Here is a 16,603-nt window from a genome sequence, read left to right as displayed (position 1 = left end):
CATGAAACTGATGAGCATGGTAATTTCTGCAAAGGCAAGACACATATTTACACAGCAAATATTTGGATCCAATAGTCTAAATGTGCTACTATATTTGATATAAATGTTTTCAGTATTTGTCTTGATAATTACGGCAACATGTGGCTTTAAATGTCCTTTTGACTAGAAATGACCTTAATGTCCATCAGTAGGACATCATGATATATTTGTTCAGTAGAAAGATGTGTTGAAAACTCCCCCCAAGGTTTATACCCAATACTAATTTATTATTATCCGCTTATTTATCCTTGCAATTCTATGATTTTTGAGGTTATTTTAATAGATGCAACAAGTTTAGGGTTGGCATCTTTTTTTAGTGAACTAAATCATTTTTATCCATAACACTGTCATCCTAAAATCTATTTTGTCTGATATTATTGTCTTCTTCCACTTTCTTTGTTATTGATTGCTAGTATATTCTTTCCATCCCTTCACTTGCAAATGTTCTATTTCCTTACATGTTGTATAACTTTTATAAATAATATATAGCTCCAATTTGTATGTGTATATTTTAATAATTTAACACCTGACAATCTCTGTATTCTAATTGGTGAGTTTAACATATTTATACTTTATATATTGATATATTTATATTTGTTTCTATGTTCTTAATTTTGCTTTTCGTGTTCTACTTTGTGTCTATACTTCTTTTCTTCCAATTCTTGTCTTTCAAAAATTGATGATTTTTTGTTTACTTATATTCCATTTTTCTTCTCTACTGGTTTTGAGCAATCTACTCTATTTTTATAATAGATTACCTTGAAAATCTGTTCTTTTTTTTAATAAGCCTAGAGTCAATATGTTAACAAGGAAATACAAGACCTTAGTTACTCAATAATCACCCAGTCTAATTATTGCTCAATAATTTTGTTATATACATTTTAAATAAATTAGTTAGCATGTAGGTAAAACTAAACAAATTTTGCCTGCATAAAATAATAATTTTAGTGTCCAATGTCTAAAGCAATTATTATTTTATGCAGGCAAAGTTTGTTTAGCTTTACCTAAATGCTTATTAATTTATTTTCTTTGTTCACTATCTTTTCTTACATCTCATATATTTCTGTGGAATCATTCTCCTTCTTTTCTCTCTCCTAGCTGCATTCAATCCATCAGGAAATATAGCTATTATACAAATAAAAGCATGTATGGCCACCCTCAAGAGTTTCCCTCATTTGGCATATAAATTTCTGCAATCATCTCCTTACTGGTCTTATTGCTTCCACTCTTGCCTCACCACAGTCTATTCTCAACACAGGGACTACAGCAATCATTATATCTCATCTCTCTGCTACCCAAAGCCCTACATTGCCTCCCTGTTTCATTCAGAGTAAAAGCCTAGGTTTTATAATAATCTGTAAGGCTCTGCCCCCTTCATAAATTCTATGACCTCATCTCCTACTATTTTTTTCCTTTACTCAGTACACCCATCCACACCAGGCTCCCAGCCATTTCTTCAACACACTCTTACTTATAGGGCCTTTGCTCTAGCTGTACCCACTGTCTGGAACTTTTCCTTCATCTTGACTGTCCAACTCCATTGCTTCCCAGGGTTTTCTTAGATGTTTTCCCCAAAAGATCCCTCCTACTAATACCGCCATTTTCACTCCTTGCCCTACCATGGTACTCTCAATCTCCCCTTACCTGCTCTACCTTTTCTTTTTTCCATAGCAGTAACCACCTTCTAATATATATATTACTTAGGCTACAAGCATCATGAGAGTAAGAACCTTAGTCTGTTCCTTTACTGTTGTACATCAGAAGTCTAAAATAGTGTCTGTACACAGCAGCTGTTCAATTGATATTTGTTGAATAAACAGAATAATGTATGACTAGACATGGATTTCTCTTCCTTTACTCTCCTTAGTATAATGAGGGCTTCCTGTATCTATGGATCCATGGTTTCATCAGTTCTGGAAAATTCTCAGCCAAGAGCTTTCAAATATGGTTGATATATGTTAGGCCCTTCTCAACCTATTTTCTATTTCTTTGAACCACACAATCATATTTTTGTCCCCGTGTCACATTCTGCTATATTTTTGATAATTATTTCAGATTCATATTTCAGTTCATTAATTCTCTATTTTGCTGTTTAGCTTATCAATTTGTTTTTAATCTAACATTTTTATTTTGAAAAGTTCTATATGGCTCATCTTCATGTATGCCTGGGCATTTTTGTTGATTTTTATTTTTGTTGTCCAAGCCTTGAATAAATGATACTCCACGTCCATGAATGAATGAATGAATTCACTTTTCTTTTTTTTGAGACAGAGTCTTGCTCTGTCACCCAGGCTGGAGTGCAGTGTCACAATCTCAGCTCACTGCAACCTCCGCCTCCTGAGTTCAAGCAATTCTCATACCTCAGCCTCCGGAGTAGCTGGGACTACAGGTGTGTGCCACCATGCCCAGCTAATTTTTGTATTTTTTTTAGTAGAGACGGGGTTTCACCATGTTGGCCAGGATGATCTTGATCTCTTGACCTCGTGATCCACCTGCCTCAGCTTCCCAAAGTGCTGGGATTACAGGTGTGAGCCACTGTGCCCGGCCGTAATTCTATCTTTAATTCTTTAAACCTTTCATGCATGGTTATTTCATGTTCTGTATCTTTCTTTCTTTATTTTTTTCTTTAGAGACAGAGTCTTATTCTGTTGCCCAGGCTGGAGTGCAGTGTCATGATCTCAGTTCACTGCCACCTCCTCCTCCAGGGTTCAAGCAATTCTCCCACCTCAGTCTCCCAAGTAGCTGGAACTACAGGTGTACACCACCATGCCCGGCTAATTTTTGTATTTTTAGTAGAGACAGGGTTTCACCACGTTAGCCAGGCTGGTCTGCCACTCCTCACCTCAAGTGATTGGGCCGCCTCGGCCTCCCACAGTGCTGGGATTATAGGAGTGAGCCACCGCACCCGGCTACGTGTTCTGTATCTATTAATTCCCACATCTGAATTCTTGGAGACCTCAATCTCATGTTTATAGTAGCCACTGGTTTTCACACAGAACTGTTTTCTAGCAGGTCAGGTAGTCTCGGACTTTGTTGATCTGAATCTGTGAAAACCTGGTGACGTTAATTGAGGAAACTTTCATCTAGAGGCAGTCAAAGGGTACTAACAAACTGGGGTCACTTTAAACATTTCTAGGATCCCAGACTTACTCCAGGAATTTCCGGTATGATCCCCTGTTCTGCTGCCAACTCAAGTCTAAGTCTCCTGATCCCAGCACTGCTATGGGTTACCCAGTGTTTCACCTGTGCTTCCTGCTTGGTTCCCTGCTTTGATTTTAGCTCATGAGTTATTTTTGTCCTTTGGAGGAGATTTCCTTTATTTCCTAAAGTTCATCAAAACAATGTATTATATAAAACAATACAGTGCAATACTCTTTTTAATGTCACGATTTCATAGCAAGAAGGCCCTTTAGGCAATTTAGTTTCCTCCTACTAGTGAATGTGAAAGTCTAGACAATATTTTCCAATTTCTCCTTCTTTGCTTTCTCTCTCTTGTCCTAGATTTTTAAAAATTATGATCTCTGGGCTTCAAGTTCTCTTTCCTCAATAATACTCCTGAATAACAATAATATCAGCAACAACAAAAATAGACATTATTTATTGAACATTTACTTTATGCTAGCAAAATCTAAGTACGTTGTAAGCATTATTTTGTTTAGTAGTCGCAGATTCCTGTTATATGATTGAGAAGCCTATGAATTAAAGAAAACTGTATGCTTGCAGAGGATCACACAGTTAATATGTGATGAATCTGGGATCGTGCCTTTTTCATACCTTAAACACATGCTCATAACCAAAGTGTTATATGTCTTCTCCTGTATACCTCTTAACCTGTTCTGGCCAATGAGAATTGTTCCATTGCTGTTCATAAACACTTGCCCACAAGCAGTCTGGCTTTTTCTCTGCTCAGTATGACACATCTACATTGTTATTTGCTCTAGTAAATGGACTGCTGTCAGTAGGAAATTTCAGTAGAAAAAATTGGTTTCTCATGATATGTAGAAAGTCAATTGTCCAGGACAGTAGCAGAGGTCAGTTACATGTAGTCTTATTTTCTGACACTCCTCAACCTAACTGGACCTTTCCTCCCTCAATAAATACCATCAAGCTTACTTCCCACATCATTAATTTTTGGGTTAGTACTATCTAGGGAGTCAATAGGGAAGGAAAATTGGTTGTTTTACCTGCACTTTTTATATGTTGACCATCTTTCTCCTTTTTGCCATTGTCAAAATTGCACTACAGCCAATCTCAGATTTTTCTTGCTACTTAAGACATCAGTTAAATCAATAGCAGACTTTACTGCCCTTTCCTTCCTGATGACAATACAAGAGTGATTGAATCACAAGCCCAGACTCCCCAGTGGCAAAGGGCAGAGATTATTTTAAGCTCCAAGCAGGAACACAAAAACAAGACCTTTAAACAACTTTTTTTGGCAGTTTCTGATTAGAGGATGGAAGTTCTTGTGTTCCTTGACCAGACTGATCCACCTCTTATTTGTTACCTGGCTGTGCTCAGCAAGAAGCCCAGGTGGGATTCCAGAGGAGCTGTACAGCAGGAGCAGATAGGGAACACCTGAGAAGACCAAATGATTTACTAAAAACTCATTGGAGGTAATGAGGAGGGTAATAACAATAACCCAACGCATACTGACTGTCTGCTGTGTTCCAGGTACTGCTCTAAGAGCTTTACATTCATTGTCTCATTTAATCCTTAAGCTCCTCTGAGATGAAGATACCATTATTGTGCTGATGTTATGGATGAGAATACTGGGTCTTTTAACCGCCAGCAAACTTCCAAAGTTACCCAGTTGTATGTTATGGAGCTGGATTAGAACACAGGCTAACTACACAACTTGCAGATTCAACTGCATTCTTATATGTGTAAAGCTCTTCTTCACTGAATGACAGAAATAAGAAAGTGTTATTTTTGATGTCTACTACTATAAAACTGTTGTCAGTCCAAATAGTGCCATAGGGGAAATCATTCTTTTAAATAGAAACATCTCAAACATTCATATAATATATTGGCTCATACCTTTTTTAGAAGCCTGAAAGGAAGCTGCCACAGGTGGTATACACTGTTCCACGTGAGACACTTTAATTCATATATAGAGTTCACATTATACCTAATATGTATTGTTTTGGGGGGATCAAGTTTGTGATTAGATTTCAACCTTGATTTTAAAACTTATATTTGTATAAATTTATGGGGTACACATATAATTGTGTTATATGTATATATTGCATAGTGGCTTTTAGTGTATCCATCACCTGAATGACATGCATTGTGTCCATTTTTCATTATCCACCCCCTTCCAGTCTTCAACCCTTCCACGTTCCCATTGTCTATTACTCCACACTCTACGTCCATGTGTACTCATTATTTAGCTCCCGCACATTATTTAGCTCCCAAAGACAGTACTGTTAATTCTCCATACAATAGTGTAATTCAGAATACTTGCCTCTAGAGGGCAATGCTTCATTATGGAGTACCAATTATTAAACGGTGTGACAGTACCTGGATTAAACGTACTAAGTTGAAAGACAAAAATAGATTACACTTCTGTAACTTTGCAGACCTGGACTTTGATCGGATAGAAACGTTAAAGAAATAAAAGAAGTTGTCTGAAATGTTTTTCATTAATCTAAAAGGATTTCTTTTTACCTCCTTCTTAGTATCCATGAGGCAGGAGACCAAAGGCTGGCAGGGAAAAGAGTAAAATGTTCTGACAGCATTTTTTCCCCAAAGACACAGGAAGAAAAAGTTACAGAGACAATATATGCAAAATGAAATATTTTTTCTAAGTTTAAAGCTTTTTTGAGGGTAAAGAATAATTAGATCCACTGAAAACAAATGCTTTCTGGTAACTGATAACAGCGATTGAAAATAAAAGGATTATTCTGATATTTGGCAATTTGAAGAGGAGTGATACCTACCATAATCTATAATTCCAATCACACCAATCATGAAGAGCCAGAAGAGGCATCCAGCTATGAACCTCAGAAGTATCAAAAATATCCAACTAAGGACCATGGCGATCGTCAGGCCACTAGAAAAAACCCACAACAAACAGTGGTCAAGTGTGCTAAACACAACATATTACAAACATCAAGACAAAACTTTTTTTCTATTCAAAATTATTCTTAAATTCTTTTATCTGGCTATAGAAACATTAATAATGTTAAAAAGTATAAACAATGATTTCCATTAAGACTTTCATATGAAAGAATAGGACCATCAGGGACTTTATACAGAACTCATCTTTGTGTACCTGGGTAAACTGAAGTCTAGTATCAGTCATTGTTCAAGGAAAAATACAATTTCTCCAACCTACAATTTTGATCTATCAGCAACAGTTGCCATGTCTTATTTTTTCCCTTCCTACCTACCTACTAGGTCATAAATTGTAAAATGTATTCATGATGAATTTGTTCTGTTCCATTTACTTAGTGACTGGTGGAAATCTTCTGTAATATGGCTATCTAGAAGTAAGAGAATCATTTTGGGGCAGAAAGATAAGAGAAATAACTGGCCATCCCTGGAGCCCATGATGCTGTAGCCATTATCACTATGGTCTAATTATCTCTAGGAGTTTGTGATGCCTTACATCATCCAGACTTCTATTCCAGGTCCCCAGTGATCTGTGGGCCATTATTTGGAATCATGGTAAGGCTTCTATGTCTCCAGGGACATGCGACTTTATCAAGCAATTAATAGCATGACTATTTTCTGTCGGCTTTAATTTCTTCTTAGAGCTTGACTGAACTACTAGAGGAGCTCTTTTCCTCCCATATATCCAGGTTAAGGTCACATTGGAGTCTTTGATATAATTTCCTCAAAGAGATCTCATTAAGATCGGAAAGTTGGCTGACTCTTCTATTAAGAACTGATATGTCTGGTGCTATCTGTAAGTTTCCAAACATAGCAACAGACAGAGCGTGGTACATTTATTGGGTTATTGTCTCAAGTGTTATCTTTTCGTTATAAAAAATCTCAATAATTACTGTCACTGGATAGACGACAACACAATATTGAAGGATCATGGTCTTGCGAAGCCTATGCTTTTAACTTGAGAAGTCATTCCCTCTTAAAATCACGGACACTTTAATGCTTAAATATTCAATATGGTTGAAAGATTATTCCATGGCCCAGCCCAAGGGAAGTATTCAGAAATGTCAGAGGAAAAAAAACAAAAAATAAGGCTGTTTATTCTGTGTGTTTTTAATGTGTACATAAAAATTATAACCAAATACACTAGATACAAGCATATCAATACTTTATAAAATAAACAAGAGCAGAAGAATTGAAAATAAAGGGAGGTGTTCATGTTTTACTCTTATGAGTGGTGCCTGGGTGGAGAGGGTTTCAGTGTGTGTTTTGGGGGTGAGGTAGGCAGGATAATCTATCATAATGTACACTTGTTCAGGTAGGTGTGAAAAAGCCAAATGAAGAAGAAGCATGGAAATTATCAAGTGACATTTGGGTCTGACAATAGGGGAATCAATTTAAATACCATCAAGAATAGACTACAATCTCTGCTGGAGATAAATCCTAACATACTAAAAGTAACTACTGTAATTGTTTAGGACAAAGCATCAAAATGAGTGAAATCTCATAAAGTGATCTAATTTAACAGCTCTAAACACCACACACTAGTATCTCACACAAAATACAAGCTGGACTTTATTACGCATCATATAGTTACATGCATCTATCTTGCTCCACTAGTGTTTTTCGTACTGTTCCCTGAACCACATTTTTTTTGTGCTACTACGTTCAAGGACTCATATAGAAGTTAGGAAAACGATGAGTTAGACATAGTTTTGTAAAAAGTTCATACTTTATCAGAGGGGAAGGGCCGGGTAAATACAACACAGAATGGTAGGTGCTATATGGAAGATGAGTATGTGCGTGTATTTATAGGTGTGTAAACACACACATGTACACACATGATGGGTATGAGGAACACATGGGAAGAAGTAAGTAATTACATCTGGGGAAGATAATAAAGGTTATAAATGACACTAAAGCTGATTTTTAAAAATGAGGTGCAGTTGCCCAGGACTCAATACCAGGAAAGGAAACAGAACGTGCAAATTTACAGGATTCGATAGTCTAGGGATGGGCACGTTATTTGATATGTTTAGAATATAGTGTTAACCAAGAAACGTGGGTGGAGATGAATCTGAGAATCTAAGTTGGGCTAGGTTTTACAGGGCCTTAGAAGTAACTGAAAAAGTTTTAATTTTAGTCTTTGAGCATTAGGGAACCATGGAAGCTTTTAAGCACTAGAGGTGACAAAAGAGCCAGACAGTAATGACAGTCTTAAATGGGTCACACATTTACCCATTCCAGTCCAGTGACATTTCCTTAACTTTCTAGGAATGCAACTCTTACACCTGAAAATGTTACATCTCCTTCTCCTTGTTATCTATACATAGATATTTATGTATCACATATGTAGCTTTCATAACTACAATGACTTCTGGTTATGATGAATTCCAATCATTATGTGGAAGGGATGTGTTAAAAAATAGGAACGATCCTTTTGAAGTCAAGGGAGGGACAAATTAGAAAAAAGAATCTGAGAAACAATCCTGCATCCACAGTAGCATGTGATGAGAAGCACACAAGTATTACAGCTACAGAAGTCCTGCAGATATTGCTCCATGTGACTTGAAGTATATATTCATCAGTACTTTTATTAGTACTTTAGTGAATAAAATTAAAATTTACATTCTGCCAACAGTGGGTATATTTCCAAATATCTTTTCCCTGTCTCACCTCATCTGAAAAAGAAAATGGCAGGAACTGACATCTGAGTGAAATTTGTTATGCCACCAATACATTTCTTTTATTCATGAATAAAAATATAAAATTTGAAGAAAGAGTTCTACAAAGATAAAATCAGAATGGGGCTAGAGAAGAAACATCTATGTGTTTCCACTTACATGAGAATCCAATACCAAGTTGTTGCATAGTCTTCAAACACTTTCAATCCAAGTGACTTTGCATTAAGAAGTTTATTGATACCACTGCATTGAAAGAAGGGAAAAAATCAATTATTTTTTGATGACCACTAAACAGAAATGTTCTTTTTACGATAAAAGGGATTCTGCAAGGTGCTGTTGAAAGCATGTTTTCAGAAACCATCTATCAGTAGTGACTCTTTTCCTAGCCACAATAATACATAAAATGTCACTTCAGTAAACCTGCAAAGGTAGCTATAGCTGCACACAGAGAGAACATGGTTTTCAAGAACAGTGAACAAATCCTTTTCCACTGTATGCAACATTCCCTGAATATTGCAGAAACCTCACTGTAAGAAATGAATTTAAATGATAAGATTAGCTTTTAACTTGCAAAACCCATAGTCAAGAATGAACATCATCTTTAATTCCCCTTCCTAATCCTGACAGTAAGGCATGATGGAACACACAGTAGAAATTTCACAATCATCAGTGTCCAATTTGAGGAATTATCAAAGTGAACACATTTATGTAACTACAACATCGTCAACCCCTTCTTCATGTGCCCCAATTGCAACACCTCTCCCTTCCTCAAAGTAACCACTATTCTGACTTTTGTGATAATAATTTCCTAAGTTTTCTTTTTCATTTTACTAATTATATATGCATCACAGGGAAATAAATTTAACTCTGCTTGTTTTTTACTTTTATATCAATGGAATCATATTTGTATTATTATTTTGAGATTTCTTTTACACAGATTTATATTGCTGAAAATCGTGCAAGCTGCTATTGTATTCTAAATCTGTGGGAACTACACTATACTAATTATACTGCTAAAGTCTTTTAAGATAAATAAATTTTTAGATTATCTTTTTTTATCTATAATTCAACAACTGAGCAATGCAGTGATATGCTGTACACATTAATGTTTGTGCACATGTGTGTATGCGTGCACACAGGGAAATATATTTTCCAGTAACATGGAGTACCATGTGTGGAGAGCCAAGGGACGTGGGGAATTTACTGCATTATACTTAGTACATAGAAATTTGATATGCCACCAATACATTTCTTTATGTCACACTTCTATACCTGTAGATAATGAAAGATTTAACCATTTTGAAAAGCATCATTATTCTTTCTTTCTTTTCTTCTTGTTTTTTTTAAATCCCAGCTAGTCAGGAGGCTGGGGAAGGAGAATTGCTTGAACCCGGAAGGTGGAGGTTGCAGTGAGCCGAGATATGGCCCCACTGCTCTCCAGCCTGGGCGACAGAAAAAAGCATCATTATTCTTTCTAAATGATTCTGGGTTCTCCCTTACATGCTCTTCTTAATGAATATGTATCAAGCTCTTCAATTCACAGTAACATGTATATTTAATATACATATATGTGATTATTTTCCTATAACCCTTAAACTAATAGGCGCTTTAGTCTTCAGTGCAATAACAAAATGCATCAAACTGAAAATTAGAATGTAAACATACATACTTTGCAGCATCCCTGAGTTCTATAACACTTCTTGTCCCTCCATTTCCATCTTGAAACACCATCTTACTTCCTATTGTTAAAGTGCCATTTTTGGTAGAGAAGTCAGGGAAACATCTCTGGAGAACTGTAAAAATACATTAAAGTTATTGTAATCACTTTTCTATTTCTTCTTTCATGATGTCCTCCCTTTCTTAAGCTTTCTGTTATATATAATCAAATTCTTGCTAGGCATGCAAGTTGCTCAATATAGATAGCTCATTGCCTGTTACTTGATGATATGATTTTCTAATGGTCCTAAGACTAGAAAGCAAATATGATCACACTCTGAAACTACATTCTAAACGTGATTATTTTACACATGGTATATTCATGAAGTCGTCATAAATAAAATGCACATCATAGGTTTTAAAAGAGTAACAATGATACATGTCATTCATGGCAAGCACATTTTAGTAGAAAGGCCACATTAACTTGTATGACTGGATGAGTTTAGTTTTACTATTAAAAATATATATTAGGAACTACTTGAGTAAAACTTTGAAAATTGGGGATCAGTGAATAATACCTTGGCAAATAAGAACCAGCTCAAATTTTAGCCTACTAAAACAACTAAATTTTTGTTTATGAATTCTTAACAATTCGTCTCCCAGCTTTTTCATTAACAACGGTTTTTTAGTGGAGTTGAAAATGGAAATTCTGAAGCTTTCAAAAGAGGCCTACACTTTGTAGACTAGCATGATTTCTAAGAAAAGCAAAATCACTGTTCAATCTTCTATGTTCTTATTTTGATTGGAGTCTTTGCCTCTTTACAAATTTACTTCTAAAAATATTTTAAAACCACAATTTTAAAGGAAGAAGTAAGGAAAATCAGAAATGGATCCTTTTCATATTTTTTTCTTATAAGAAGCATCACTGATTTGCATAGGTTCATATGTAGTTTAAACCTGAAAATATTAAAGCAGTTGAGCTGGGGAAAGAACAAATAGGTCTCTTTAAAGCCTTTCCCGACTTTCCTGGCTTAAAAGGAATTTTCTTGTCTGTTCACCTCTAGCTTCTGCTGCACTTAGGATGTGGCTGATTCCTTTACCTGCCCCACCTTTCTACTGCTCTTCCCTTCCTTTCTGTGGCAAATTTGAGACAGTAGCCTTTACCAGCTGCTTCTACACCCTCAGTTTTATCACAGTTTTGGCCCCACCACTTCTTGGAAATTATCCTCCCAGTGATCCCAATGACCTCTGAATTGTCCAAACCTCCAGATATGTTTTAGTCTTCATCCTGCTTAAACCCATTACCTAGCATAAGGCTTGGCACACAGTAGAAATCAGTCAATATTTGCTGATGAATGAGCTAACTTTTTCGAGCCTTTGACATGGTAGATACTCCTTGGCATATTGAAACTCTCTTTTCTTGGCTTCCATGCTCAGGTTCTCTCCTGTGCTCCCATATTTCTGTGCACTTTTTCCCTTTCTACTTCTTAAATACAAGGGTTCCTATCTAGAGGGTCCCTTGACCTTGTTTCATATATTTTTTTTCTGGATAATCTCATCCAATCTGTTAGCTTTCATTACTAAATATGTTCATTACTAAATATGTTCATTACATATTTGGAAAGTGGATAAAATATAAAAAAAAAAAACAGTCCTTCCACCTACAGTGAACTATATTAACATTTTGGGGAATTTCTTTCCAGTCTTTCTTCTACAATAAATATTTTTTGAGAGTCAAAATCACACAGGACATGCAGTGTTTTCCCTTGTTTACTTGTTTTAACCTTACTTATTTCCTTTTATGAACTCTTTAATGAACAAATTTTATTATCTGCATACTATTCCATTGAGTGCTATTTAATCTTATATTAGGAGGAACACAAGTTGATTGCAACATTTAATGTCTTTCTCACTAGACTGTGAGGGACTACACCTTATTCATTTTTGTACCACCAATGTATACTTTATCCTGTGTGACTTAGCCAAACTGTACTTGTAAGGGCAGAGACTATGTCTTATACCTTTATACCTATTATATTTTTTGTTACTAATGATTTATATTTATCCTTTTGCATAAACATTTATAACATTGATTTTGGCCATGGACATTTGTTGCTGAGAGCTTCCTGGTAAGTGCTGTTGCTGTGGGGCCCACATCTTTGCTTCAAGGTCTTTTATGACCCAGGTAAGAGTGATGGAAGTATGTAAGACATGTTTGGTGGTAGCTACTTCAGTGGGTATTTGACTATGTACTCAAACTAATAACTAATGCCTTTCCTCTATTTTAAGAGAGAAATACATACATTGTAGGAAAGTGAATAAATAGAAAAAAGAAAGAAGAGAGAAATTTCCCACAGTTTTGCCACTCCCAAAACTACTACTTAATGTTTTGGTATATTTCGTTCCAATCTTTTTCTTTGAAGAGGTTTTTTTGTTGTTGTTTATTTGTTTGTTTTAATTTATACATGTTTATCATTATACGGATGGTAACAGTTTGAATTTTATTTAACAGTATAACATACACATGCATGTTATTCTAATAGTTACATTTAATAATTCTAAAATATTTCATTTAGTGAATACATTATAATTTAAGTATTCTCTTGGTCTTGGATAGTAGAGCATTTCTTTCTTTTTTCTTTTTGACACTTTAAATGTGATGGACATTTTAATGTAAAGCTTTTTTTGTAATTAGGATTATATCCATAAGAAAGAAAACTCAGTGATTATTTCATTTTCTTCTTTTTCTTTTTATTTTTTTAGAGACAGCGTTTCACTCTGTTGCCAAGGGTGTGTACAGTGGTACAATCATAGCTAACTACAGGCTTCAACTCCTGGGCTCAAGTGATCCTCCTGCCTTGACCTCCCAAGTAGCTGGGACTACAAGTGCACATTGCCATGTCTCACTAATTTCTTTTTAAAATTTTTTGTAGAGACAGAGTTTCACTATGTTGCTGAGGTTGGTCTCAAACTCAAGCAATCCTCCCACCTTGGCCTCCGAAAGTGCTGGGATTATAGGCATGAGCCCCTATGCCTGGCCTCATTTTGTCCAGAGTATTACTTTAAATACAGTTTATAATTTTAAAGAAATAAAATATTGACTAATTCCAAATATATATAAATATTTCAAGTGATAAAGGCAAGTATATATCCTCCCCCTACTCCTCAGGCAATTTCTGAACAAAGTTTTCAGCTAAAATCAGGAGTGGGTGTATATGAGCGTATCTGTGTGTGTGTTTATGCATGCTTCCAGAGCACCAAATGATCAATCTGACTGAGCTTTCAACTTTCAATCTTTTTCTTGTATGTTTATGAAGGAAAATTTTAAAAATCAGAGTTCCAGTGACAATGTACTTGGCTGGAGCCAAGAGATGAGCTCTACTTTTGACTTTCCTGCTAATCAACTCTGGGACTTTAGGCCAGTCAGAGGACCATTCTTGGCCTCAGTCTCATCAATTGCGAAATATAGGAACTTAATTAAGTAGCATTTTGGTAGATTCTGTGTTTCTAAGGTAAAATAATTGCCACTTACAAGGTTTGCTTGGAAAAATCGCTGTCGGACAATCATCATCCAGTAAAAGTTGTGTGAGAGACTAAAATAGAAGGAAGAATGTTAACATTTCAAAGGCCGTGTGATGATTACTTTATACTCAATCTAAATATGTCCTTTAAAAAATTTAACTCCATAATAATCTCCTTATTCCAAATTACTTATACTAATAATATTAATTGTAAGATTATCACACACACAATCTTGCTTGACATTCTTAACTGTCCTAACTGTAATTCAATCGAACCAACAATAATAAAACCAGATCATCTGAAAACAAGGCACACCTTTGGAGGTGTGTGTCTTTGTCTTAGCCATATCCTGAGTCTCTGATTTCTTTATGTTTTGTTTTTTTTTTCCTGGCAAAACAACATCTTCTCTAATTTAGAAACCATTCATATTATTTAACATTGTGATGTTTTAGAATTCTCTTATGTATCTCAAACCTAGGTAAGGGTTGAGGTTTTTAAAATGAGTTGTTATCAAACTGGGCTTGGAAATAAAATTCTACTTGTTACTAAGTTGCTATGGGGCTTCATCACCACATTAACGAAATGGTGACTGCAAATGACATTAACTCCTAGTTCTAGAGTAAAAGTCTACCCAAGTAGAGAATTTGTTGGTGTTGGGGAATAGGAGAAGCTAATTAACCAGACATAACAGTCTTTCATGACACCCCAAATCTACAAAATGATGTGGCATAAATGGTATGTGTGCACGCTCAGTACACATGCATTTGTGTTTTAATGAAATTGTATCTAATCATTTACTAGAAGATTTGGGAGCTTGTTTAGTAACAAATTCTCATGTTACACTTGAGATTGAAAAAAAAAGTTAAATTCTTCTCTAGCTTTAAGCCTAAACACACATACCTTCACAGGCTTAGCAGTGGTCTTACAGAACTGACGGTAGTCTTCCCAGTAGCTTTTGTCTTTTGTGTACAAAAGTTGCATTTCCACATAGGTTAAAAATTTTTCTGGGCACTTGGAGACACAGATCTGTGAAGGAACAAAGTGATGAGAACTGAACAGAGTTGAACAAACCCGGTAACTACCTATAAAGTTAGACTTCTAAATTATCCACCATGACAAAAAGCAATGCACTGTTTTCCATCTAAGAAACTGTATCAATTTTTTTTTTTTTTTTTTTTTTTTTGAGACGGAGTCTCGCTCTGTCACCCAGGCTGGAGTGCAGTGGCACAATCTCGGCTCACTGCCAGCTCTGCCTCCCAGGTTCACGCCATTCTCCTGCCTCAGCCTCTCCAAGTAGCTGGGACTACAGGTGCCCGCCACCACGCCCGGCTAATTTTTTGTATTTTTAGTAGAGACCGGGTTTCACTGTGGTCTCGATCTCCTGACCTCGTGATCCGCCCGCCTCGGCCTCCCAAAGTGCTGGGATTACAAGCGTGAGCCACCGTGCCCGGCCTACCTATATCAATTTTCTTGCGCTCTTTCTTTTTTATTTTTTTAGAGACAGTGGCATGACCATGGCTCACTGCAGCCTCAACCTTCCTGGTCTCAAGTGTCCTCCCACTTCAGCCCTTTGAGTAGCTGAGACTACAGGCAAACACCACCATGCCCAGCTAATTTTTGTATTTTTTGTAGAGTCGGGATTTTTCCATGTTCCCCAGGCTGGTCGCAAACTCCTGAGCTCAAGTGATCCACCCATCTCAGCCTCCCAAAGTGCTAGGATTACAGGTGTAAGCCACTGCACCTGGTCTAAATCAATTTTCTAGTCGTATTGTAAAAAATGAAATTTCATGTACTAGTTACCAATCTCTATTCTTTGCTCTTTGATATTGATGTTATGTTAAAACAAGATACCATACAGTGATAGACTTATTTTTAACTTTTGATTTTGAGATAACTGTAAATCAACATGCAGTTGTGAGGAATAATAGGGATTTCATGTACCTTTCACTCTGTTTCCCTCAATGGTAAGAACTTGCATAACCATAACACAATACCATAAGCAGGAAATTAATATTGTTACTGGTATAGTTTGGATATTTGTCCCCACATACCTCATGTTGAAATTTGATCCCCAGTGTTGGAGATGGGGCCTAATGGGAGGTGTTTGGGTTCATAGATGCAGCAGCAGCCTATTCTTACAGTTCAGGGAGGGATCCGCCCTGTTCATGAGGGGTTCATGAGGGCAGATCCTCCTTGTTCTTGTGATGATGAGTAGCTTCTTAATCTATTAATTCCCTCAAGAGTTGGTTGTTAGAAAGAGCCTGGCACCTCCCTCATCCTCTCTCTTGCTTCCTCACTAGCCATGTAATTTCTGCACATGCCAGCTCCTCTTTGCCTTCCGGTACAAGTGGAAAGCAGAAAGCAGAAGCCCTCAACAGAAGCAAATGCTGGCTCCATGTTTCTTGTACAGCCTGCGGAACCATAAGCAAACAAACCTCTTTTCTTTATAAATTACCCAGCCTCAGGTATTCCTTTTGTAGCAACACTAAGCAGAGTAAGACAGTTAGAAGCCACTAACCTTACTCAGAGCTCACCAGTTTTATATTCACTTGTTTGTGTGTGCCTGTGTATGTGTGTAGTTCTATGCCATT

The 16,603-nt window shown here is 36.3% G+C and overlaps 1 protein-coding gene across 9 annotated transcripts in view; it reads right to left on the bottom strand.

Moving 5' to 3' along the window:
* The window catches only part of SLC44A5 (solute carrier family 44 member 5), a 392,569-nt gene that overhangs the window by 25,956 nt on the left and 350,010 nt on the right, over positions 1-16,603 (bottom strand). For all 9 annotated transcript variants that reach the window (XM_058439661.1, XM_058439656.1, XM_058439660.1 and 6 more), the window contains 5 exons: positions 14,913-15,038; positions 14,023-14,083; positions 10,504-10,627; positions 8,994-9,077; positions 5,979-6,091 (listed from right to left, as the gene is read on the bottom strand). In XM_058439661.1, the coding sequence (XP_058295644.1) occupies positions 5,979-6,091; positions 8,994-9,077; positions 10,504-10,627; positions 14,023-14,083; positions 14,913-15,038 (508 nt within the window). The remainder of the gene's footprint in view (positions 1-5,978; positions 6,092-8,993; positions 9,078-10,503; positions 10,628-14,022; positions 14,084-14,912; positions 15,039-16,603) is intronic.

This window comes from Hylobates moloch, unplaced genomic scaffold, assembly GCF_009828535.3.
Source record: "Hylobates moloch isolate HMO894 unplaced genomic scaffold, HMol_V3 SCAFFOLD_5, whole genome shotgun sequence".
NCBI classification, from domain to species: Eukaryota; Metazoa; Chordata; class Mammalia; order Primates; family Hylobatidae; genus Hylobates; species Hylobates moloch.
Note: the sequence above shows the minus strand (reverse complement) of the source record. Positions and strands in the feature narration are given on the sequence as shown.